Source organism: Geotrypetes seraphini, chromosome 6 (assembly GCF_902459505.1).
Source record: "Geotrypetes seraphini chromosome 6, aGeoSer1.1, whole genome shotgun sequence".
Lineage (NCBI taxonomy): Eukaryota > Metazoa > Chordata > Amphibia > Gymnophiona > Dermophiidae > Geotrypetes > Geotrypetes seraphini.
The window spans coordinates 200,001,855-200,028,018 of NC_047089.1; the positions used below are offsets into that span (position 1 = coordinate 200,001,855).

The 26,164-nt window shown below is 39.7% G+C and overlaps 1 protein-coding gene across 3 annotated transcripts in view; it reads left to right on the forward strand.

The window, feature by feature from the left end:
* The window catches only part of DOCK5 (dedicator of cytokinesis 5), a 271,412-nt gene extending 246,462 nt beyond the window's left edge, over positions 1 to 24,950 (forward strand). For all 3 annotated transcript variants that reach the window (XM_033950084.1, XM_033950083.1, XM_033950082.1), the window contains 8 exons: positions 1,601 to 1,777; positions 4,730 to 4,813; positions 7,808 to 7,945; positions 12,159 to 12,331; positions 16,328 to 16,505; positions 18,693 to 18,822; positions 21,386 to 21,501; positions 24,368 to 24,950. In XM_033950084.1, coding sequence (XP_033805975.1) covers positions 1,601 to 1,777; positions 4,730 to 4,813; positions 7,808 to 7,945; positions 12,159 to 12,331; positions 16,328 to 16,505; positions 18,693 to 18,822; positions 21,386 to 21,501; positions 24,368 to 24,466 — 1,095 coding nt within the window. In that variant the 3' untranslated portion in view covers positions 24,467 to 24,950. The remainder of the gene's footprint in view (positions 1 to 1,600; positions 1,778 to 4,729; positions 4,814 to 7,807; positions 7,946 to 12,158; positions 12,332 to 16,327; positions 16,506 to 18,692; positions 18,823 to 21,385; positions 21,502 to 24,367) is intronic.
* Positions 24,951 to 26,164: the final 1,214 nt, after the last annotated feature.

Below are 26,164 nucleotides of genomic sequence, written 5' to 3' on the forward strand. Positions count from 1 at the left end.
AGACTTTAAATATATGATGTTAAGAATACAGCTACATTTCATAATAGTCCTTGATTTTATTAATATTCTTCAGAGCATTCTGGGCTTAGTAGATCTGCCTTTCTAGGTGGGAAATGGGCCTTAATGCCCCAGAGTGTGTTGGAAGAGAATTTAAACCAACTCTCTCATAGAACTGGTTAAAAGTTTTCTATTGCAAAAAATAGTGTAAAATACTACTTATATGAAACAATACACATCAGTATTGTTAAGTCCTTATCATCCAGGACCTACTACAAGGCCTCAGAAATGGAGCCTACGAAACAATCCACGTAGTTACAATGCTCCTGCTCCAATCATTGGCCACTATATACCTATTTAAAGTGCTACTTTTTTTGGCTTATTTTAATAAATTTTAATGTTTAACTTAAAACAAATCACTATAGTTGTGATATTCTTTCAATAAATCTTTTTCAAATACTGTGTGCATTATTCAGATTTGAAAAACTAGACCACAAAAACTTATCTGCTTTGTTTAGTAGTCTTCACTGGCGGAGTCTTTATAGTAAAATCTCAATACATGTCTATTTTGGCAAAATGATAAGGACTTAACAATACTGATGTGTATTGTTTCATATAAGTAGTATTTTACACTATTTTTTGCAATTGTGATATATACTACTGGGTTATACGCCTTTAGGTTTTTAAAAGTTTTCTATGTCAGGGAGGGACCCCAATGGGAATACAGGTTGACCTGAAGGTCCCTTGGCTGACCTATTATTTTTGGTTCTAATTGAGATCTTGCTTGAATGGGAGTAGGGGTTGATCATGGGAAGGGGTGGGGGTTCGGTTGTTTTGTATTAGAGGCTGGGTTCTGACATTGTATTTGTAATTTGCTTGCTGATTATGGTTGGGGGTCCCAGTCTGTTATATGTTGAGCTTTATTACTATTGTCTATATTAATAAAAATATGAGTACTGTATATACTCGAGTATAAACCTAAATTTTGGGGCCAAAAAAATGCTCCTGCCCCATGTAGTCTCACTTGAATATAAACCTAGATTTTGGGTACAAAAAAAAAAAGCTCCTGCACCGTATAGTATCACTATTCAAAATGGCTGACGAGTTCTCACAGTGGTTGCTATGTTTATTTACTGCCTTCTCTTGAAGAGATTCACCCAAAGTAGTTACATTGAATAGTAATCAGGTACTCTTACATATTTCCCTATCTGTCCTGGTAGGCTCACAATCTAACTGTGGTACCTGGGCTGAAAGAGGGATTAAGTGTCTTGCCCAGAGTCACAGGGAGCAGGCTGGGATTGAACTTACAATCATAACCTTAGGGTGCTGAGGCATCAGCTCTAACCACAAGGCCACTCACTCCCACAGTCACTTTGTCAGTCTAATGTGAGTTCAGTTTGTATATTCAAGTCAACATTTTTCCCCTTTTTGGAGGGGAAAAGTTTACCTTGATTTATATTCAAATATATATGGCATATTGATTCAAAGAAAAAAAAAATCTTCTTTGTCCTTGCAGCCATTTTGTCTTTTTCATTTGTTTAGATTTGTATTTTATACCTTTGGATGTTTTTTATGAATGTGATGTTTGCTCTTTCCTCTCTAGGAGGAGATTAGTCCCTTGGAGAATGCCATTGAGACGATGGAATCCACCAATGAGAAGATAAGTAACATTGTGCAGCAGCATGCCTACGATCGCACCCTGCCTGTCCATCCTCTCTCCTTATTGCTGAATGGCATTGTAGACCCTGCTGTTATGGGTGGACTGTCCAACTATGAGAAGGTCAGTGCTTTACACTGCTAGCAACAGCTTGCTGCACTTTGTGTCCCTACCCTGCTAATTGCAGACAAACCCACTCAGACACCCTGGAACAGATAGAATCAGATTCTTATCTCTTCATTATTTGCAGGTAATAAGTCAGCCAAGGTAGACATTTGGGTGCAGCTGTTGTTCATCAGATGACAATCAGAGACCAATTTAAAGATAAGCATGTAGATAATCACAGCGATCTGATACAGCTGTTGGTCATCAGAGACAAAGATCTGTTAAAGGCACAGGAGCAGCACAGGGACCCACCTTGCTCACTTCCAGGGAAATGCTGGAGTGTAGAGGACTATAGACTCAGGCTCAGTGTGGGCTTTGGGGCTAGTGTTTGTAGCCAGAAATGCCAAGCACAAAATGTCCCAGACATGTCTCTGAAGATGTTCCAAGCAAATGTGTCAAGGGAAATGACTGAAAAAAATGGCTCTGGAAATCCCCTAACAAAACATGCCATATACATACACAACATGCTCTAAACTTACTTGCTCCTTCTTGTCGCATCCTGGAACTCTCCCTACTCTTCATGCCTAACCAGTCTACCCCAAGACCCTTATAATACCCCAAGACCCTTATAATACCCCAAGACCCTTATAATACCCATACTGCCTATTCCTTTTCACAGCGGTGTTAGCAGCATCCAATTATTACCAGGAGAAATATTTTATTCAGAACTTTAAAACATGGCCACAGAATCGGATCTTCTCATGTCAAAGTCCTTGTCTTCCCTTTTTCATGCCATGCTCCAGTCTCAGGTTAGTTTTGACCCCTTGACTGCCTCCGATTCCTTCTTTTCCCCTCGCTGCCATTGCGGAGCCCTGTTGTGAGCACTCTTGCTTGGTGGTGCTTGGTCATCCTGAGCTAGCCTCTCAAAGAATCTCCTCCTCTTCCTTTACCATATGTTTTTTTGTTTTTTCACCCTTGGTAGTAAATTCTAAACCAAAAGGAAATAGCCATCTATACCACACATTTGCATCCTGTAGGCAGTAAGCAAATATTTTCACCTTATGGCCATCCTACTTCACACATCTAACTTGTCCGTCTGTCTGTAAAATGTTCTTCCTGTCCAAGAAGTACATCCAGAGAAGCAAGCAATAAGATCACTAGGCCTTTTCTTATCATGGGGCCCCAGAACCGATGCACCTTCTCAAATTCCCAGCAGCAACTAGAAATTTTATGACCCATAGTTTCCATCACCTCCAGGCTACTGCATTCCTTAGTTGCCTTGGGGAATACCCCATACTCCAAGGTTATTTCTTCTTGTTCAGTTCTCTATGTATTCTAGTTTGAGGGGCATGTCCTCATTCTGATGTATAAAAAAGTGTTACAAAGCCCACAGTGTCATCATTTTTGCTTCCAGGCTCATTATCCTGTTTCATTAATGTTGACACACAGTTCCTCCAGGCCAACATAAATCTTGGCCTTGATGCTGCTGATCTCCTCTTTAAGTCCCTCAGATCCCCAGCGGAACATTTGATCATCTCTTAGGCCATGTGCTCATATTGCTTCATGTATGCCACTGCTGTCGGGTATCTCCATCTTCTTACTGACCTCCATCTTTGGGATCCATGTGTTCCAATGACTCCATAGAGGAGGAGTAGAAGAATAGGCTAATGGTTAGTGCAGTGGCCTGAGAACCAGGAGAACTGGGTTCATTCCCACTACAGTACATTGTAACTCTGGATAAGTCACTTAACCCTTCATTACCCTAGGTACAAAATAAGTGCCTGTATATAATATGTAAACTGCTTTGATTAAAACCACAGAAAGGCAGTATATCAAGTCCCATCCTCTTTCCTTTCCAATAAAAAAAAAAAATCATATGTTTTTAAGGTCTACTACTTTCCATTTTATGGCCATTACAGATGCACTGTTATTATAGCGCTTACAAGTCTACAATATATGTGATTTTATTCACAGCTAATATTGGATTCTAAGCTTTTCCCAAGGGATGGCTGGGAGTTTTTCTATACTTCAGATTGGAAAGGTATATATTCTCTTACCCCTCCTATCTCTTCCCAGTGAGTAATACATCGTTTATAGATCCTCAGAAGTACCACCTAGCACTCATACAAATTCATTGCGTCAGGCTTTATGTACTACTCTCTCACCAGATTTTCCATACTTTGCTATTAAATTTATAAATACTTTTTTCCACCTTAGTGTATAAATAGTTTAAATACTTAGCTTAAAACTTGTGGTCATGCTTTCAAGGATTTATACCGCCAACATGTTTCACCCGAAGGGGTTTTATCAAGGCACCATATCTCTTTCTAAAGCTTAACGCCACTGTACCCGACCACTGAATAGTTTTGAATTAACTATTCAGTGGTTGGGTACAGCGGCATTAAGCTTTAGAAAGGGATATGGTGTCTTGATAAAACCCCTTCGGGTGAAATAATGTTGGCAGTATAAATCCCTGAAAGCATGACCACAAGTTTTAAGCTAAGTATTTAAACTATTTATACACTAAGGTGGAAAAAAGTATTTATAAATTTAATAGCAAAGTATGGAAAATCCGGTGAGGAAGTAGTACATAAAGCCTGACACAATGAATTTGTATGAGTGCTAGGTTTCTTATTTTCACCAACACAGGTTATTTAAAAATTAATTAAAATTAGTAAATTTTTTAGGTATACTCAATGAGAATTATATACCCACTCCACTTTTGATGTTTGTCTTGCAGATAGTCTGGTGGAGTAGTTTGTCTTTGTTTGTTGTTTCAGGTTGAATAAAGAGGCAAGGGTGACCCCCAGCTGGCACTCAAATGATTCAGTCACGAAGGGAGTTCTAGTCTAACTCCCAGCCAGGAAGAGGGACAATTAGTTTTAAGTGGAGAGGCTAGGAAATTGTAAAAGATTAGAATAAATAAGGTGGTGTTTTGATGTCTGTCAATCTTCTTACATTTGCTTCCAGGCCTTTTTCACAGAGAAATACATCCAAGAGCACCATGAAGACCAAGAGAAAATAGAAAAACTGAAGCAATTAATTGCTTTGCAGGTATGAATGGGCAGGCCTGTTTTATATTTATAACAATAAGTAAATATGATCAGTCCTGGCATTCAAAGAGGGATGTAGAACATTATAAGTTGGGAGGAAGAGAAGAGGAACTAATTGGGGGAGGGTTCAGAAAGACAAGGTAATGTAAGAGGCACCCCCACTAATACCCCTATGCTGTCTATCAAGGTGTTTTATTGAATATTATGTTGACATGTAAGTAGCATACTATGCCATATGCACTGTTACTTGAATATTTTTTCTGCTGAAATTGTCTATTGCCTATGTCCAGATTGATCTTGCTGTATCCCACCTTGGGTGAATTTTTTTTTAAAGAATGAAATATATCCTAATAAATAAATATTATTTCTTTTTTAAAACCACCTGAGTACATTCCTCCCTAGCCTTGTCTCAGAATTTAAAGTACAAAAACAAAACTTCCAGGCTGAAGGCTACTTGTGTCGACTTGTGTCCAGGAGATTCATATTTGTAGAGGTGGTATGACAGGAAGGGTACATGAATGAATTCTGTCTACAGATTGAGGCCCGGATGCACTAAAATCATAGTTAAAATCGAGTGGGTTGCTGCGGAGCCGATAAATTGTCCGATTTTAAAATGCCAATCAATGTTCAAACAGCTTCATGTGCAAATGAGTTTTGCAGAGGTTCGCCATAATCCTATCTGACTGGTTGTTTAGAAAGCAACTTAAACACAAGTACTGAATATAAGCACAAATGTACACATGTGCCAAGGAAAGTTACATAGGCATGCATGAGTATCAGTCATAGGCGTGGCGTGTCATAGGCGCGCGCTAAAGACATCCACAGCTGAAGAGCAAGTAGCAGCCAATGGACGTCATAGACAGCATTTTTTAATTATTATTATTTATTTATCATTTTTCAATAACATATCAAGTATCCACTTGTACAGAAAGATAAATTTAGTCAGGAAATAAAATACAATACAAATTATAATCTAGTAACCCAATATATCTTAACTTTAACTCAAGTCCTCAATATGGGTCCAAGATGTAGAATCAACGAGAATTTAACAAAGAGATAGGAATAAGAAACTAGCAATTATGTTGGCTGAGACAGGAGATCAAACAATCTAAGAGTACTTCAGATTCCTCCTCCTATTTTCAGTCGAGCGGCTGACAAGAAGGTTGTCAGTTGGCTAGGATCAAAGAAAACATATTTTTGCATTTGGTAGACTATCACGCATTTACATGGGTGACGAAGAAAGTAAGTCGCCCCAAGAGCTATAACACCTGGCTTTAACAACAAAAATTCACGACAACGTTTTTGTGTGTCTCGTGACAGATCTGGATACATTTGTATTTTATACCCTAGAAATTCTTTCTGTCTATTTTTAAAGAAAAGTCTTAATAGCCAATTCTTATCCGGTGCTAAGGCAACTGTAAGAAAAATGGTTGCCGCTTTGTGACTTCCGTGTCTGAAAGTTCCAGCATTGTAGAAATATGAAGCAATTGTTGATCATCTTCCTTTAGCTTTTCTTCTTTTTTAATAGGTAAATAATACACTTGGGTGAATGGCGGTAACAGATCTTCAGTAATTTCTAACACCTCCGTCATATAACGTTTCAGCATGTCTCGGAGTTGCTGAAGCAACTCTGGGAAAATTAATTAGTCTAAGGTTGTTATTGCGGGAAAAGTTTTCTAAAGATTCCAATTTTCTCCTTAAGTTGATATTATCTCTCACCAGTGTTTCTGTAATTTGTTTGTTAACTTTCATTTCTTGGGAAGAATTTAATGTTGAATTTTCCAAGTTTTGTAGATCAACTTTGATATTCTTAATTTCATTTTCTTGAGTAGTAATTTTATGCTCTAACTGTGAGAACTGAGGTTTAATTGTTTTAGCTAAATCCGCCACAAGGTCCCAAATAGCTTCAAGAGTTACCTCTTGGGGTATCTTTAATGTAAAGGAAAGGTTTTTTTAGGAAAAAAAAGTCAATGTTCTCACCAACTGAGGTTTCCTCTTGGCTGCTGCTCTCCTGCTCACAAACAGGTCGTGGTGCTGGCAAATCCCCAGATTCTGAAGGAATGCCCTGTGGATACAGGGATTCCAACTCCAAACTCCTCTCTATGCTCCTGTTAGCCTCGGGGGAGAGTCCCTCGTCGACTTCCGATAGCCCCTCCACCCGCGGGGAGCTGGCAATCCGGGGAGGAGGGGGAGGCACTCCAGCGTCAAGGCTCAAGGTGGTTTCTAAGTCCAAGGAGAACGCCTCCGTCTCGCCCCGGCGCATCTCCAGCAGGCGTGCCAACACTCCCATGATGTCCTGTATTCGGCGCAGGAGCTCGTCTATGTTGCCGAGACCGGCCGGGCCCGAACGCCGCGAGGCTCCACTGGCACTGCGCCCTCTCCGCTTCGGCATGTTGCAGGTATTTGAAAAAAGGAAACAAGTTTAGATGAGCACTCTGAAGTGGAACACTCGGCCAAACAGTTAATCCACCATCTTGGATCGGGGGCACATCTTTTCAACTCTCCCTCATATGCTTCCTCCTTTTAACTTTATGCTTTTAATGAGTGCGCATAAGATGCGCCTTCAACATACGATCTTAAAACATGCCTATAACACATGAGTATATGGCCTTCCCCATGTATGATGATAAATTTTATATTCTGATTTCATGGCAGACCTGTCGGTAACACACTTGCAACTGGTCTATACCTATCGGTTATTTCGGATTGTTAGAAGTCTGCATTATATTTTGTGCATTGTGAAGCAATGTTAGGGCATTGATCGGTTTGCTGGTTTTAATACTAATGAGGTCATTTGCATAGCAGAGTCGGAGGCTGCAACGAACACATGGAAAAGCGTGAGGTGAGCCATTGTGTACATCAGATGATAAATTCTGTCAACACTAAACCGGTTCAACTGGTTTAGCTATGATCGTTAGACACACGGTGAGTTTAGGGCATCCAGGCCTGAGCCAGCTGTGTGTGAAGGTGTTAGAGATGTTCTTTATTCTTTCAGATGCCTTTGCTGGCTGAAGGGATTCGAATTCATGGAGAGAAACTGACAGAGCAACTCAGACCACTGCACCAAAAACTCTCCATGTGCTTCCGAGACCTGAAGTGGAAAGTGGAGAAACTCTATGGTGTCATAACTCTGGTAAATGGCAGTGACTATACCATGGGCAAATGTTGTCTCGCAGAGCTCATTCACCTCCCCTCCTGCTTGCCTTCATTTAGGAAGCCATTGATTATTCCCCATCATCCAGCTGCCCAAACATAATATTGCAATCTGTTCTTAAACCAGGTGTCCTCCACATTTGGGCATCTCTTGGTCTTTGGTGCATGCCATATTTCTTGTATCCACTTTCCTCCCCCTATGCTGATGATGGCCTTTGCTCCTCAGTTGTCCACCAATCACAACCTCCCTGTTTGTCTCAATCCGCATGCCATATTTCTTGTATCCACTTTCCTCCACCTATGCTGATGATGGCCTTTGCTCCTCAGTTGTCCACCAATCACAACCTCCCTGTTTGTCTCAATCCATATTTTTCTGGAAGCAGATGCTTTAGCTGAGCTGGTCAGAGGATCTGCTGCTTGAGTGCATTAGTAGAATCCAACCTTTGACCTGATATTCAAAAGAAGTTGTATGCACACTGATATCTGGTGAACATATAATTTTACTATCCATACCTGTAAATTTTCAGAATTTACACAAATACTATGGGCTGAATATATATCAAATGAGTTTGATTCTATCTGTATAACAAGGGACCAGGTTTGGAGTAGAGTGAGGGTGAGTTAAAAAAATTATCCATTTAGCACTGATATTCAGCATCGATGTTTAACTTATTCCAGTCACTGCACCGGCTTCTTATATTTTGTATTTAGATACCATTCTTCTTCAAAAGAGAACGCAAGAGTAGTTCACAGCTTAATAATAAAAATGCAAGAAAATAATATATCCAAATAATTATAAAATGTCAACAAATACAAAAACACCCTGACACATCCTCCATCCCTAATTCTGTCTTTCGCCAAGAGCAGAAATAGAGGTGAGCACGCCACTATCAATTTTCATGCCAAATGATAGAATCTGTACTCCCATTTATTCCCAATAGAGCTTCCAAAGGGGCAGTTCACTGTGGTGTGTTCCTTCAGTGGTGCCTGCTACTTGCAGCATTTTCAAACCAATTCTATATCTAGATACCTAGTAGGAGCATAACAAAAATTCATCTACAACTTAGGCACGATCAATTATTCCAAAAATAGAGCAGGCATAAGTCTGTGCATAAGTTAAGTGCTCTTCTTAAAATCTTTCATAGCACCATATTGATGTATTAGTATATTGCCTGCATTATAATTTTTTTTTTATTTTTTTTTTTTTTATTTTATTTATTAAATTTTCAATTTTTACAATAATTGAATCTCAAGTAATATAATTAATTACTATATATCATTGTATCTATCATTAATACAACTTAATTTATAAACAGTATATATTATAAATTATATATAATCAAAAGTTATATATCCCTCCCCATTTTACAATTAATGATTCTAAAAATTATACATATCCCACCCCAATCCTATATAAGTATTGTAATTGTGCTAAGAAGTCTAATCATTAGAATAATTAGTCAATGGTTGCCAAATTTTTTTGAAATTATGAAAATTCCCATGTTGTAATGCTAATACTTTTTCCATTTTGTAGATATGACAGACAGAGTTCCACCAGAACGTATAATTTAATTTGGTATAGTCTTTCCAATTTTGAGTGATTTGTTGCATGGCGACTCCTGTCAATATTAATAGCAGCTTATTATTGTTTACTGAGATCGGACTCTGAGTTCTCATAGCAGTTCCAAATAATACGGTGTCATATGAGATTCCTACATGATTTTCTAGTAATTTGTTAATTTGGGGCCAAATTAGTTTCCAAAATGCATTTACACAGGTACAAAAAAAAATTAAGTGATCTAACGTCCCTATTTCTATTTTACAATGCCAGCATCTATTGGATCTAGTATTATCTATCTTTTGCAGGCGCGTAGGGGTCCATAACACTCTATGTAATAAAAACATCCATGTTTGACTCATAGATGCTGACTTTGTAGATCTTAATCTCCAGGACCAAAATCGTGGCCATTGAGACGCAGAAATTGTCTGTCCAATCTCAATACTCCAAATATCCCTAAGACCGGTTTTCTTTTTTTTATTTAAAAATCCATATATCAATTTGTACCATTTTGCGGCTTGGTGACCCAAGAAATCCGCCTGGAAACATAAAACCTGCAGACTATATTGAGTATTAAGATTTTTTCCATTCAGGGAACCCTACCTGAATGGCCTGCTTCAATTGCATCCATTTAAAATATTGTGATTTATTTAAGCCAAATTTATTTTGCAATTGTGAAAAACTAAGCAGTGAACCTAGTAGGAGCATAACAAAAATTCATCTACAACTTAGGCACGATCAATTATTCCAAAAATAGAGCAGGCATAAGTCTGTGCATAAGTTAAGTGCTCTTCTTAAAATCTTTCATAGCACCATATTGATGTATTAGTATATTGCCTGCATTATAAATTAAACAAGACCGATGATGAACACGTCACCCCAGTAAGGACACAAAATAAATCAAGTAGTGTCTTGGGTGTTTGAGGTCTTGTTATAAGTACTATCTGCAATCGGTTTGTTCGCCAATTGTTGCATGTTGCATGAATAGTTGAACAAACTATTTTTCCATCCTACAATTTGGATCACTAAGGAATGGCCAGATGTGTGCAAATTTTTTTGGGTGTGAATTTTTGATGCCAGTATTAGCAATGGAAATGCATATAGCACAAAAAAATCATCATGCAATTGTCTTGCGCGCTTTTGACCTGTCACCTCATCATACACACATGATAATTGATTTAGTTTAGTTTAATTTTGTTTGAAGGTTGGGTCAATATTTTTATGAGCAACTATTTAACGGCCATGTAAAATGTATGAGCGATTGTTCATGCGTTGTGCTTAGAGGAAACGAGTGATAGTAGGTAATATTCCCACTTTCCACAGAATCTCATAAGATTTATAAAGTATTCCCCAAGTTTGTGTTTTCTCCAAGTAACCCCTTCTACAGTAGGCAGGAGTACCTCCCACAGATTTATTTACAAGGGTCATTTCATAAATAATGCACACTATTTTTTTTTTTTTTTATTTACATGTTTTTTTTTTCCAAGTATTTCTTTACAATCCTTTAATATAGTCTTCCTGCTTTGTAATGACCGAGTGCTAACATCTGGGAAGCTTCATTATTCCATCCAAGATACCATTTTTGTTCAGTTGCCGAATGGCTCAGGTACCGGTGGAAAAAAGCTCTTCCAGAGATGCAAAATGATGTCCACTCATAGGTTGTTTCAACTTTGGAAAAAGGTTGAAGTCTGGTGGACTCATGTCTGGACTGTAGGGAGCATGAAGTAATACCTCCCAACCGTATTTGTGTAGTTTTACAATGATGAGTGGAGAGCTCCAACTTCCCCACGGCCAAAAAAATTTTGACGAACTCAATCAAAAGTCAAAATTTTTGCTTATGATTTGAAGGCATCATCATTACAGATAAAGTTCCATGTGGAAGAAGTGTCACAGCAGTGTATTATCGTGATTTTTTGCAAAAAATGCACAAAACCCAACCTCAGTTGCTCTTGACTGGGCCACTCATTCTTCACGACTACGCTCGCCTGCACATAGGAAATGTCGTCATTGAAAAACTATACAAATACGGCTGGAAGGTGTTACCTCATGCTCCCTACAGTCCAGACATGAGTCCACCAGACTTCGACCTTTTTCCAAAGTTGAAACAACCTATGCGTAGACATCGTTTTGCATCTCTGGAAGAGGTTTTTTCCGCCAGTACCCGAGCCATTTGGCAACTGAACAAAAACGATGTCTTGGATGGAATAATGAAGCTTCCCGGATGTTGGGACTTGGTCATTGCAAAGCAGGGAGATTATATTGAAGGATAGTAAAGAAATACTTGGAAAAAAAAATGTAAATTTTAAAAAATTGTGTGCATTATTTATGAAATGACCCTCGTATTTAAGTATTTATATACCATTTATACCTTAAGTGGTTTACATGCAAGTACTCAAGCATTTTTCCCTCTCTCTGTCCAGGCAAGCTCACACTCTGTCTAATGTACCTGAGGCAGTGGGGGATTAAGTGACTTGCCCAGGGTCACAGGGAGCAGCGTAGGATTTGAACCCACAACCCCAGGGTGCTGAGGCTAGCCCTAACCACTGCACCACACAAGCCACTCATTGTTGTCTGGGGTTTCTGACCTGTATGCTGCCAGAATTCTTCTGTTGACCTGGTTTTATGTTGTGTGCAGCCACCTTTGCTGACAGAAAGGAAACAGAGCAGGTCGGGATCAATGGTATTACCCTACATCATGTCCTCCACCCTCCGCAGGCTCTCCACCACCTCCATGGCTTCATCAGTGGTGTCTTCCTCATCCACATCATCTGACAGCACCTCCTCCTCATCCAGACCAGGATCCGATGGGTCAGTGACTTGACTGTACTTAGAATGGTCCATTGTGGGTCACATGTGCCTTCAGAAAATAAAAGGGCAGATTTGATATTCGCAAATTGTAGGGCTGTTGTCTTCAAACCATATTGCATTGTAGTCAGGCACTTGTGGTTTGAAACCTTCCTGGTGGTATTCTTGCATAGAACTATTCTCCTTGTGTAATTGTCTTGTGTACACCATCTACTTTCCTGTATTGCTTTTGCCAGTAAGGGGTTGGTGTGGCTTACTAGCTGAGATCTCTGTACCAGTGTTTATTGTTGTTCTCTCCTAATGCCAGCATATAATGATATTAAATAGTTCCTATGGCTTTTCAGTCATTGCTCATTAGAGGCGAAGGTTTTCTCTATTTACTTTGTAGCTGGATCTTTGCTATGTGTTGTACAAACTCTGTTCTCGGGAAGAAAATATATATTTCAGCTTGTTGATATCAGTGGGGGTAGCTGGTAATGAATTAATTTTCTTTCTCTTTCCTCCTGCTTTTGTGTTAGCAAAGCTTTCTCTTAATGTTAGATGGAATTTGATAGCATTTAGGACTTCATCCAACTCCATCCAACCTAACTATGAAACTGTGGTGCTTATTTTAGAAGTGTTATTCGTATTGTAGAGGTGTATAAACTGGCATTTATGTGTATATTGCATGTACCTTTAAATCTCAATATGCAGAATATGCACATCTGTAATATTACCCTCTTGCCAGATGTAAATTTTATGTCTAGGTTTGTTTGGAAGTACTTCTATTGAGTGGCAGCTCACTGTGAAGGGATTAAGGGATATTGCCTCCTTAATCCTCCAGTGGTTGATTTCCCCCACCAAAAAAGAAACTGGAAAGGGATACTGGCACTGCATTGGAAAACTATACATATACCATATTTTCTCATATATACCCCACACCTGTATATAACCTGCACCCGTGTATAACCCATGGTAAGTACGGTTTTGGTTTGTTAATTGTTCTATAGACCAGTACTTTGAAAATTAAAAAATATATTGACCAGTGTCATGAGGACAAATACATTTTGTTTCCTTTCCATTTGTATTATTGTGAATGCAGAAATAGAACAACTTGAAACATTTAAAAATATGTGTTGAGGAGTTGTGTTTTTATGGGTAGAATGTCGACTATGCATAGCTAGGATCGGAGCATCAATGATATCTGTGGCTGCTGTACAACTATGGAATGCCTTGCCTGGTATCCTGCGGTTTTGTATGGGGAGGATGAATTTTAAGAAAATGCTGAAAACTCACTTTGTTTGCTAATGGCTTCTTATGCTAAGATGTATTTCAGTTGATAATCGCCTTCTAGAATTTTTCTGACATCGAAGTATGATTTAAAGCTTGTTTGTACTTCTGAACTGATCATATTTGTGCTCTATCCCCATTATAACAGGGATTATTAACGATGTTGTCTTGATATGTCTGTTATACGTGACAATCGGAGGGAAACAAGATTCTATGTATGTCATTTGGAAACCGCATAGTTGTATGCGGTATATAAAATTTTTTAATAAAGAAATAAATAAATGTTTAAAATCACCATTCTGCATGTAAAAGCTTGTATTTCCCGCACTCAAGTATAATCCGCTATATGCTCCTTCAAAATGTAAAATCATATATTACCCACAGGGTATATACAAGAAAATACAGTATGTTTCTAAAATGGCTGACATACATTTGTATGCTGCTATTTCAGAATGCAGTACTCCCCTGAAGTTCACGGGGGTTCCGTTCCAGGAACCCCCGTGAATTAAAAAAAAACGCAAATACGGTTTTTAGGCAGGGGAGACAGGAGAGGGCAACTGGAGCACCGGTGAGTGAAGGAAATCACTCGCTGTATGCTCTGACCGCCTCTTCCTGTACTAAAGTCGGGTCTTACCAATCAGGAGCTGCTTTGACACGCAGATCCTGATTGGTAAAGCCCGACCTTAGTACAGGAAGAGGCGGTCGGAGCATACAGCAAGTGATTTCCTTCACTCACCGGCGTTCCGGCTGCCCACTGCTGCCTCTCCAGCTGCTGTCTCCTGCCTCTCCTGCCCGGTCATTTGCAGTCATAAAATACCGCAAATGACCGGGACCACGAACCGCTCTTCGTAGAATCATACCCACCAGCACCTAACTTAGACACCTGCTGGTGCCTAACTCGGTCCACACCCAAACTCCACTCCTAATCATGCCTACTTTCCCTGTAGGTGCCAGTAGGCTCCTTGGTGTAGACGCCTACCAAGGCTCTTACTGACAAATTAAATTTGTTTAAATTGGTTTTCAATGGTGCTGTTCAATTAACAGTGCCGACTGAGCCAATTAAAAAAATTAAGTTAGGCACCTAGATTGGCTAGGAGTGCCAATCTAGGCACCTAACTGTAGGCACTTTTTTATAGAATCATGGCCATTATGTGCTTATTTAAATCCCATTGGTATTTTAGATGGGTGTGTTTTTAAAATGGATGCTCCCACCGTCAATAACTAGTGCATAAATGTCCACTTCTCAATGTGTTCTAGAACAGTCTCCTTCTCAGCAAATCTTGTCCTAAAATAGTAGTGGAACTTCAACCTGAATATCTCAATTCTAATTTGTACGTCCTTCCGAATATCCACCTTTATGTGAATGATCTTATACATTACACTGCAGTGTATGCCGATGATGTTACATTAATGTTTATGCTATTAGATATCTTTTACATAACTGAAATATACAAAAAATTCACAGAATAACATTCATGTGTCCAGAAAAGCATCATAAGAACATAAGAGGTGACAGACCAGTGGTCTTTGAGGCCCAGCATCCTGTCTCCAACAGTGTCCATTTCTTGAAATATAGAAATCCTGATCCTATATGGATTGCAATACCAAATATCCAATATACAGCTCTCCCTCCGGATTCACGGTTTCCCTACACGCAAATTTGATAATCGTGATTTTTTGTTTTTCTTCTTTTCACTTCTTTTTGTAGGTTGCTCGAACCTCCGTGGACCTCACCTGGTGGTCTAGCAGCGACGAGGGGCAGGATCGATCATCCTACGCTCCTGCCCCATGCAGAGCCGTCATCAAGATGGCTGCTGTGAGTTCCTGTTGTAGTCTTGAGACTACAATGGGAACTCACGGCAGCCATTTTGATCACGGCTCTGCACGGAGCAGGAGCATAGGAAGATTTCTTCTGCTCCGCGTCACGCTAGACGACCAGGTAAGGACACAGGAGGGAGGCGGAGTTTTGGGGAGCCGGCTCAAAAACTTATTCACGATTTTTCCCTATTCGTGGGCCGGCTCTGCACCTAACCCCCATGAATACGGAGGGAGAGCTGTTACATCAAATGCATTCAAGAATGCAAATAGAATGCTAAATATATCCAATATAACATCAAATGCATTCAAGACAAACGATACTTATAAGGGAAATCACTGTAGATTAATACAAACAAGTGGAGAAAAATACCTCAGTGTCATGTTGGATTTAGTAGAGACACCTAATCCTCCAGACATACCAACTTTAAAAAGTAGTTTGAAGATGAAGACATATCCTTGGTCTTAAAAAAACTCCACTCATTACTAATTCTTTAGTTGAGTTTGAAAAAAAATGTTATCAAGTAAAGAATTATTAATGAGTAGAGTTTTTTAAGACCAAGGATGTGTCTTTATCTTCAAACTACTTTTTGAAGTTGGTATGTCTGGAGGATTAGGTGTCTCTACTAAATCCAACATGACACTGAGGTCTTTTTCTCCACTTGTTTGTATTAATCTACAACAATTTCCCTTATAAGTATCATTTATCTTGAATGCATTTGATGTTATATTGGATATATTTAGCATTCTATTTGCATACAGTTCTAGTTTTTGCAATGCCAAATATACATTCTCAATGCTGGTGCCAAAGTTTAACTTAGTATGGTGACCGTGCCAGTTGAATATTGCCCAGGATGTTTTTGAGTATAAAACTAGCCATCCCTGTTGACTTTCTTGTCTTTGCCTTGAGTGTAGATCACTTTTGGAGCCCCTGATGGAGAGCAGAACATCAGTTGTTTCACGCACAGAGGATGTGCCCATCAAAGATGACAGTGAAAACCGAAGTGCCAAGTTCAAGCGAAAAGACTGGAGCCTTAGCAAATCTCAGGTCATTGTAGAAAAGCAACCCGAGGCTGAACTAACTTCAGAAATGGTTAGTATATAACCCCTCCTTCTGCCCACTCTCAATATTTGACTCTTTCTGCGCACTCTCAACATTTTTTTTCAGAGATGCTTTGAGTAATAGGAGGTAGGGTGGTAAGCTCCCTAAATTGTAAATCTCCTGGAAATGTCCAGTTATCTTTTTGTAATCCTAATTCCTAAATTGTAATTTTCCTGGAAATGTCCAGTTAGCTTCTTTTGTAATCCGCCTAGAACTGCAAGGTACGGACGGAATAGAAGTCATTAATGTAATGTAATGTAATGTAATGTAATTTTGTATCAGAAGCAAAACTTTGTCAGCCATAACCTTAGAACATATCAGCTGGCTGGTGATTAAATTTTAAAAAATTAATCCTAACATCTTACAGCTTGAGCATGGGAATTGGACACCTGCGCACTCATAAAGCTGCAGCTGCCAATTAAGCTGCTAGCTTTCACTCAAGGTGTAAAAAATAACAAAACATGGTAAATGACACTAATGCAAAGTTACCAAAGTAATTTTATTGATTCTATTTTTCAATCATGAAACCAAAAGAATAAAGCATAATTTCGTTAGCAGTTGCATTAGTCGGAGGTCGTTATAGTTGCCAAAATGCTGGCCTTCTGATAACAAGCTCAGTTCAATATTTTTAAACACCCCAATATACCTTTGGCTCAGTGTGAAATCATCGGTTTGTCAGCAAATCAAAATTAACAAAGGAGGTATTTAAAAGTTAGACAAAGAAATTCCTCTACGTTTAAAAGTTTCAGAAATTACGTTTGTTTGTTTACATTCATGTCTGAATATACATTAACATTTTATAACATATCCAATTATTCAAGAGAGTCTACAATTGTTAACAGGGTGCTGAAAATTGGTCAGCCTGCCTGTCATTCCTAAAGGCTCTCCCTGAGCTGACAGTTTCAAATTTCATTGATCTTCACACAGAAGCCTTATCCTGGAGGAGAAGGAGGGGCTGTTTTCCCCCTCTCCCTGAAACCTAACAGCCTCATGTTGTAGCCTCTGACTAATTGTTTCCAGATATTGTATTCAGGATTTTTTCCTTAGTATTCTTCCATTTCATTTTTAATACAAATCCATTCATACCACACATTCATACTTGCTTGGGCCCAAGCATTCCATACATTCATAACTTGGTCATTCATATTTCATAAATGTTATATCTCAGTTTAGGATACGTAATCCAATATACTTTTTCTAACCAGCCTGAGGCACATCTGGTATCAATTAACACCACAATGCTAAACCTGAACAAAGACTTGACAGAGAATCACTGACACAAAATGGAGTCCAAGACACAGCAGATATAGAAAAACAGAGAACAAAATGGAGTCCATGTATATCCTGATTTCCTTCATTATCTAGCCTAATAGCAAAGTACATACAAAAAATATTATTATACTTTCCCTTAATATTAATCTGTAGTGTGTTTTTCTGGCCTTGACTAAGGCCATATTCAGATTTTTATTCACCCGTTTTTCGTATGCTTCTATTTGGGTGTGGCCTTAACTGACACATATGCTTGTATCTAACTAGAGTTACCCAGAATCATACGAAAAACCAGCCCTTTTGTAGAAAAACTACAAAAATACTGCACTATCATGTCCTGATGTCCATTCCATTACCATCCCATAGACATCACCCCCTACTGGCCATGAGCCACTACTGCTCAAGATGAAGATCTTAATCTAACTGGGTTACCTAGTAGTGCAGTTAGCACTTCATTTTTTTTCAGCCTATAATCAATAGAAGAATCTCTAGAATGAAATTAACCATATATTAGGTTGTATTTCTATTAGCAGTAACTGAAATGACATAACAGAATAATGTTAGGGAAAAGAGATGGCAAAACACTTTTGAGCTAACTGGCTAGAAATGGAATGTGGATTGCTAATTTCGATGTTGTGAAACATAAGGCAAAGATAAATAAAATCAAGGCAGCTTTTGCGTTCTTCAAGACTAGTTATCTGTGGGTACTAGTCGTCTGCTGGAGAAGAAGACATCTTCCTTCTACTGAAGGGGTTATGCTCTTTCTTAATTTCTGGGAAATCATAGAATTCCATATGTCTGAGTTTGTAGGAGCTACTTGTTTGGTCTGTAAGATGTTTCTGGGAGAACGGGTGATTTGGGCTTTTTTTAATTAAGCTTTCTTTGTTTGGGATGGGTGGCGGGTCTAAGGGCACTGTAGGCAGAGGTCAGAGACCAAAGAGTCTTCCATTGGGGGATAGTCGGTTGACGCTGCTGCAAAGCTCAGCAATCCAGCATCTGAGCCCACCACCAACTATGCCGAAAACATCAAGAACCAAGAGTAAGTCCAAATGCAAAAGCAGCTGAAGTTTGAGTGTCCTGTTCAATTCACATTTTATTTTTTTATATATTTTTATTGGTGCTAATTACTGTTTGCAAGCAGTGTGTTGAAGTAAGAACATAAGAATTGCCTCTGCTGGGTCAGACCAGAGGTCCATCGCGCCCAGCAGTCCGCACCCGCGGCGGCCCATCAGGTCCATGACCTGCCATGTTATCTTGATTTAGCCCTAGCCCCCTTGTTTTCATCTATACTCTTTCCATACTCTTATCTTCCCTTTATCTGTATCCCTCAATCCCCCTATCCTTCAGGAATCCATCCAATCCCTCTTTGAATCTCTGTAGTGTACTCTGCCTGACCACTTTCTCCGGGAGCGCGTTCCATGTGTCCACAACCCTCTGTGTGAAGAAGAATCTCCTGGCATTTGTTCTAAACTTCTCCCCTTCCAGTTTCTCTGAGTGCCCTCTTGTGCCTGTGGTTCCCCGTAGTTTGAAGAATCTATCCTTGTCTACCTTCTCCATGCCCTTCATGATCTTGAAAGTTTCTATCATGTCCCCCCTAAGCCTCAGCTTGTCCAGCCTGTCACCGTATGAACAGTCCTCCATACCATTTATCATTTTCGTAGCTCTTCTCTGGACCTTCTCAAGTATCGCCATGTCTTTCTTGAGGTACGGCGACCAATATTGGACGCAGTACTCTAGATGCGGGCGCACCATTGCACGATAAGTGGCATGATGACTTCCTTCGTCCTAGTTGTAATTCCCTTCTTAATGATGCCCAGCATTCTGTTAGCTTTCTTCGAGGCCGCTGCACATTGCGCTGATGATTTCATGGTTGTATCCACTAGCACGCCCAAGTCTTTTTCAAGATTACTCTCCCCCAGCAATGTTCCCCCCATTTTGTAGCTGTACCTCGGGTTCCTTTTCCCTATATGCATGACCTTACATTTTTCTATGTTAAAGCACATTTGCCATTTGTTTGCCCACTCTTCCACTTTGCTTAGGTCCCTTTGCAGGTCTTCACACTCCTTTGTGTTCCTAACTCTGCTGCAGAGTTTGGTGTCATCAGCAAATTTTATAACTTCACACCTCGTTCCCATTTCCAAGTCATTGATATATATATTGAACAGCAGTGGTCCCAGCACCGACCCCTGGGGAACACCGCTTGTGACCCTCTGCCAGTGGGAGTATTGGCCCTTCACTCCAGCCCTTTGTTTTCTGTCGGCCAACCAGTGCCTGATCCATCTGTGTACATCCCCTCCCACCCCATGGTTCGACAGTGGGTTAATTATATGCATGAATACTGGCTGATGAACACAAATGAAAATATGCTGTTATAATGAGGAAAAGACCTCGGTGTCAATGCAACATGTTAGGGTGTTAATTCTTATCATAGGTCCAAAACCTCAAATTTTTTTGTAAATTTTAGTTGTGTTGTTAAAAAGCTGTTTGTGACAACATTTTCATGGTATATAATATGTTATAAAAGAAAGCAATAAGTAAAAAAGAATAAGAAAAAGTTCAATAAATTGAAGAAAGGGAAAAGAAAAAAAATTTACCAAAAATTTGAGGTTTTTTGACTATGATGAGAATTAATGCCCTAATGCAGGGGTGTCAAAGTCCCTCCTCGAGGGCTGCAATCCAGTCGGGTTTTCAGGATTTCCCCAATGAACATGCATGAAATCTATTTGCATGCACTGCTTTCATTGTATGCTAATAGATCTCATGCATATTCATTGGGGAAATCCTGAAAACCCGACCGGATTGCGGCCCTTGAGGAGGGACTTTGACACCCCTGCCCTAATGTGTTGCATTGACACTGAGGCATAATACAAATGTCTTTGAAGTATTTTCCTTGTTATAATAGCATATTTCCATTGGAGTTCATCAGCCAGTATTCATGTAGTATGATATTTTGAACACATATTTTCTTCCCGCTCGTTATTTTTGTCTATTAGTTATGTGCATGCCATTTCAGTAGTGAATTTCACTCATGAGCCATAGTATGTTGGATATGATTTCAGTCTCTCAGATTTACTGCTATTGCTTGCCTGTGTTGTGCACAAGAGAGCTTCCTTCTGGGGTTCTTAGGGTGTAATGCATAGAGGCATCAAGATACACTTGGAAATTTTCTTGTAATCAGTCCATTAGCACTCAAAACATTTAGGAATATTTCTGTTTCTTTTCTGCCACGTTTTCTTAGTCTCTGATTGCCTTTCTTTTACTTGAGGACCTTCTCTTTCTCCATATGTTCTACAGAATAGTGCTTGGTACTGACACTTCTGTTAGCAATGCCATTCTTTTTCTCCTTTACTGTCATGTCTGGGAACTAGAAAGTCCCAGGTGTTCAGTACTATATGCTTTTCTTTTATCAGCATGAAAAGAATGACAAGAAATTTCCTTCCTGGCTGTTGATGAAGTGGAGAAGTTCTTTTGGACTGGGTTGTTAAAGCACATTTGACACTTAAAAGAATATATAAAAAATGTTGGATTCTGTGGCTTGAAAGTGTGCCTTGTCTGGAACCAGCATCTTATCCTGTTTCTGCTCATATCTTTGCCTTTACCAGGTTTTCCATCACTCCCAACAGACAGGCTGATAACCTCTGCTTCCAGGGATAAGCCACCTCCAACACCTCCCAAAAGTAAGCCTTACGAAAACAGCAGCCAGCGGAACTCCTCAGAGGTAAGGTTCACCGGGGCAATGGAGAACTCGTACAGAAGCTTAAGGCTCCACACTAACAGTAGTAGATCACTGTGAGCTGACGCCGAGCTGGAAGGCATTAGCACATTCGTGTTAGGAGCAGTCTTGAGTCTTGCAGGGAGTTTGAGATGATGGCGCACTTTTGCAGTCAGGTTTTGAGGATGATGAAGACACTCAATGAAGTTACAGGGAAATACTTTTAAAATCAATAGGAGGAAATATTTTTTCACTCAGAGATTAGTTAAGCTCTGGATCACGTTGCCAGAGGTTGTGCTAAGAGCAGATAGCATAGCTGGTTTTAAGAAAGGTTTGGAAAATTTCCTGGAGGAAAAGTCCATAGTCTGTTATTGAGAAAGATAAGGGGGAAGCCACTGCTTGCCCTGGATCAGTAGCATGGAATGAAACTACTCCTTGGGTTTTGGCCAAATACTATGGACCTGGATTGGCCACCATGAGAGCGAGCTACTGGGCTTGATTGACCATTGGTCTGACCCAGTATGAATGTTCTTATGCTCTTATGTGTACCAAGTATAGGACAATCAAGCCATTGTAACATCACTGATGAGGTTGGCTCAGAGGCACAGTGAAATGAGGCTTTATGACATCACAAGCTCAACGTTGGAATGTTGCTACTCTTTGAGATTCCAGAATCTTGCTATTCTTTGGGATTCTGTATAGAATGTTGCTACTCCTTGGGTTTTGACCAGATACTAGTGACCTGGATTGGCCACCGTGAGAACGGGCTATTGGACTTGATGGACCATTGGTCTGACCCAGTAAGGCTATTCTTATGTTCTTATATGCTGATTGCACCAAAGTGCTGCTAAACGGTTTACAATAATTCAAATAATTGTAGGAGAGAAGGAGTAGGAGAAAAAAAGAGCAGATAAAGAAGACAAAGGCCCTGATCTTCAGCCCGCAGGAAGGAGCCCAGGAAATTCAAGGCAGGGGCCAGGGCTGATAGGATAGACATTGGTTCTCTCTTCTTTCTGAATGTTTGGCATGGGTAGGAGGAGAGAAAGGGTACATGTTTTTGCAATCTTACAGAATAGATCAATAAGTATATATAAGCTACTGTTGGTGTGGTGTTGGACTATGGTGTTATAGTATTTACAGATACAAGGTTTCATGTTTCTTCGCAACACTATATGAGGTGGCAGTCATTTTGAGGGAACCATAAGGTAACAATAAAAAGTTAAATTACAAAACAGATAACAGCTAGTGAGGAGAGTGGAACTCTAGAGAGAAAGTAATTTATGCGAGCCCTGTCCTCACATGAACCCCCTTCATCTAAATGAATAAAAGCTGCAAGAAAGTAGAACTGTAGCCTAATAACAATCTGTAAAAGAAAATCAGGAAGTGGAGCAGGTAGGTGAGGAGAAAGGTGGGAAGCTTTCAACTGCATCCTCCTAGCAAGCAGATGTCCTTTTTTTTTAGCTTTTATCTGCATTTTAATCTGTCCACTACACTCACTCTCTCACACTAGTTCAAACACTCTTGAAACCTGTAAAAGAATAATGCTAATGAGCTCCCTTAAGAGAAATTTGAAAGCCCACATTGCTCAGTACTGGAACCATGCAGGGAGACGCTGGTTTAATTCCCTGCTCTGATCTCCCCTTCCTAAGCTGGCTGAGGCTGGGACTCTGCAGCGGCAGCATTCAGAGCCCCTGGAGGAGGGGGTTCATAAATATACATTAATGACATTTAGAGCTCCTTTTACTAAGGTGTGCTAGCGTTTTAGCGCACACACAAAATTACTGCGCGGTAAACCGCACGGTACGCTTCTAGAATAACGCCAGCTCAATGCTGGCGTTAAAGGTCTAGCACCCGCTATTCGCGCATTAAGGCCCTAACGCACCTTTGTAAAAGGAGCCCTTATTGGCCGTCAGGGCTCATGATTGCAGGATTTGGATGGAGCCCTGGTATACCGTGGATTGAAGAAAAGTTTTATTTTATTTTTCTTTCCAGCTTATGATTTATCTTTAATCTTATCTATTGTTTTGCCTTTTGTCTTTGTTTTGTTCTATTTCTATCATTTAAATTTCTCCAGAATTCTACTGTTCAACGGCTCCCCCTTCTGCTTCTATTCCTTTCTCTCCTCTCTTCTACCTCCCAAAGTATTTAGATCAATGCTGTCTTGTTAAAATGTTTATTTTATTTTTATTTTTCCTCTAACTCTACTTTTCACTTCTCTATTACCCTCCAGGTACTTTAGTTAGATTGTGAGCCTTCGGGACAGTAAGGGAATTTTTCAAGTACCTTTCTTATTTCTAATCTTAATGTATATTTTCTGTAAACCGCTTAGAACCTAACGGATGTAGCGGTATATAAGAAATAAATTACATTACATTACATTACATACACAGCCCTTGGCTGAGGATTGTCACTGCAATTGCAGAGCTGAAGGAAGGTGGGAAGAGAGATTGAAAAAAAAAAAAAAAGAATCCTTGTGTGATTGTGAATGAAGGCTTATGGTGATAGATCCCTTCCATAGTTTTGACAATGTCGTTAGCTCAGGAGAATAGCTTTTTGTTTCTCTCTTCATATACTATGGATAACTATGGCAAATTGTAACCAGTAAACTGTATATTATGTATACAGTATTAATATTAGACCCTAGTATGTGTCAAGTTAGGATAAAAACTTGTATCGTAAACTCGTACTGAAATTATGTACGTTTAACCGTTCTGAGCTCTTTGGGGACAACGAGATAGAAAGCTAAATAAAATACTCTGAAATGTTAATTCTGATTCTGTATATCAAATGTGCTTATGTAATATGCAGGATTGCATTTCACTTGGCATTGTGGAAGGTGATTTTATGTCTATGTTTGTGGTTTCTTTTCCAGATAGCGCCCCCACTGCCCAAACGGGAAAGCAAGCCTCCTCCTCCACCTCCCAAGACCAGAAAGTCCAGTCTCCTAAGTCCGGAGCAAGAACCACAGTGATGATTTCTGACCCGCTGCAGACTCTGAGAGATCACAAGAGAAGAGACGCTAAAGTCATGCACACCTGAGCCACAGAGGGAAATTTAATTTCAGAAATGTCCCCTCTGGAAGCCTGTCTCTCTGTAATGGGACTGCTGGGTGGTTTCTGTGTGGCTGCTACAGTTAAAAGTCCAAAGACACTATTTACTGCATGCAGGATGTAGCAGATAATGCTCAGGATATGTTATCTCTGGAGCTGATGTTATCCATTCTCTAAGGGCCATTTTCTAAGGGTCAGTAAATTGATGGATGTGACTTTCTAGCGTAAATAAAAGGGATAACAAACACAGAGATCCAGAGCAGCTAAACCAGGCACCTTACCAAGCACAGTACCGGGTAGAGCTTTGGATTCTTGCCCAGAAATAGCTAAGAAGAAAAAATTTAAATTGAATCAGGTTGGGCAGACTGGATGGACCATTCGGGTCTTTATCTGCCGTCATCTACTATGTTACTATGTTACCAGAGTTGTTTTTTTTTTAAACAATATTGGACATCTAAAAGCAACATAGGGTTACCATATGGAGACAGAGACTGTGTCTGAATTCAAGAGGGCCTGGAATAGGCACGTGAGATCTCTCAGAGAGAGAAAGAGATAATGGTTACTGCGGATGGGCAGACTAGATGTGCCATTTGGCCTTTATCTGCCATCATGTTTCTATATGGCTCCAGAAAAAGGAGGACAGATTAAGACATCTGGGTTTTACTTCCATTGAAAGCAATGGAAGTAAAACCCAGATGTCTCAATCTGTCCTCCACAGATAGGCCTTGGGTAAGGCAGGAAGTTAGATCAGTTGAGTATCATCTTCCTGGGTTGTATAGAGGGTTAGATTCTGACACAGCTGACTCAGCTTTGCAAAGATTTGAGGATACTAAAATGAGACCAGCTTCAGTCTTATTTAGAAAATAGTCTGAATAAAAGGAGTTGTATTGATTTGCTGATTAAGATTACCATAAACTTTCCAGATACTGTATTTCTTAATGTCAGGGCTTTATTTGCCTATCATATGTTTTGTAAGCTGTTTAACTAAAAAATGCAAACCAGTCTGTGCCCAAAGAGACCCTTACAACCAAAGGACAGCTGTAACAAGCAGAACACTCAGTATTTCTTTTGCGTTTAAGGGTAGAGCATTTACACTTCTCCCTCCGTACTCGCGGTTTCAGCATTCACGGTTTTGATTATTCACGGTTTGTAGCGTGCTGGCTCCTCCCCCCCCCAAATGACATCAGCTTGCATAGAGAAATCGCTGATTCCAAGCATTTACAGAGAAAATTGCTGATTCCCAGCACTTTGTTCACCGTGTTTTGCCTCTCCTTCAGAAACAGGCCAGGTTTCCCACCATGTTATTCACAGTTTCACCATATTCACGATAGTTTTTAATAGAAAACAGCAAATAACATATGAAAAAGTTATTCGCGGTTTTTAAGTATTTGAGGTTCAGTTAATCCCCTATCACAGCGAATATGGAGGGAAGAGTGTACTGAAGCTGTGCTCACATGGAGTGTGGGTACTATCACTATATTCACTTAAATTTTGCTGTGTCATACTTTAGCACATGAGTCATCTAACATGGAGGGAGACATTTTTATTCCAATGTTGTCTGTGACAAACACCATCTTGTGTCAGGGTTATTTTATTAGTTTCTTAATTACCTTTCCAGC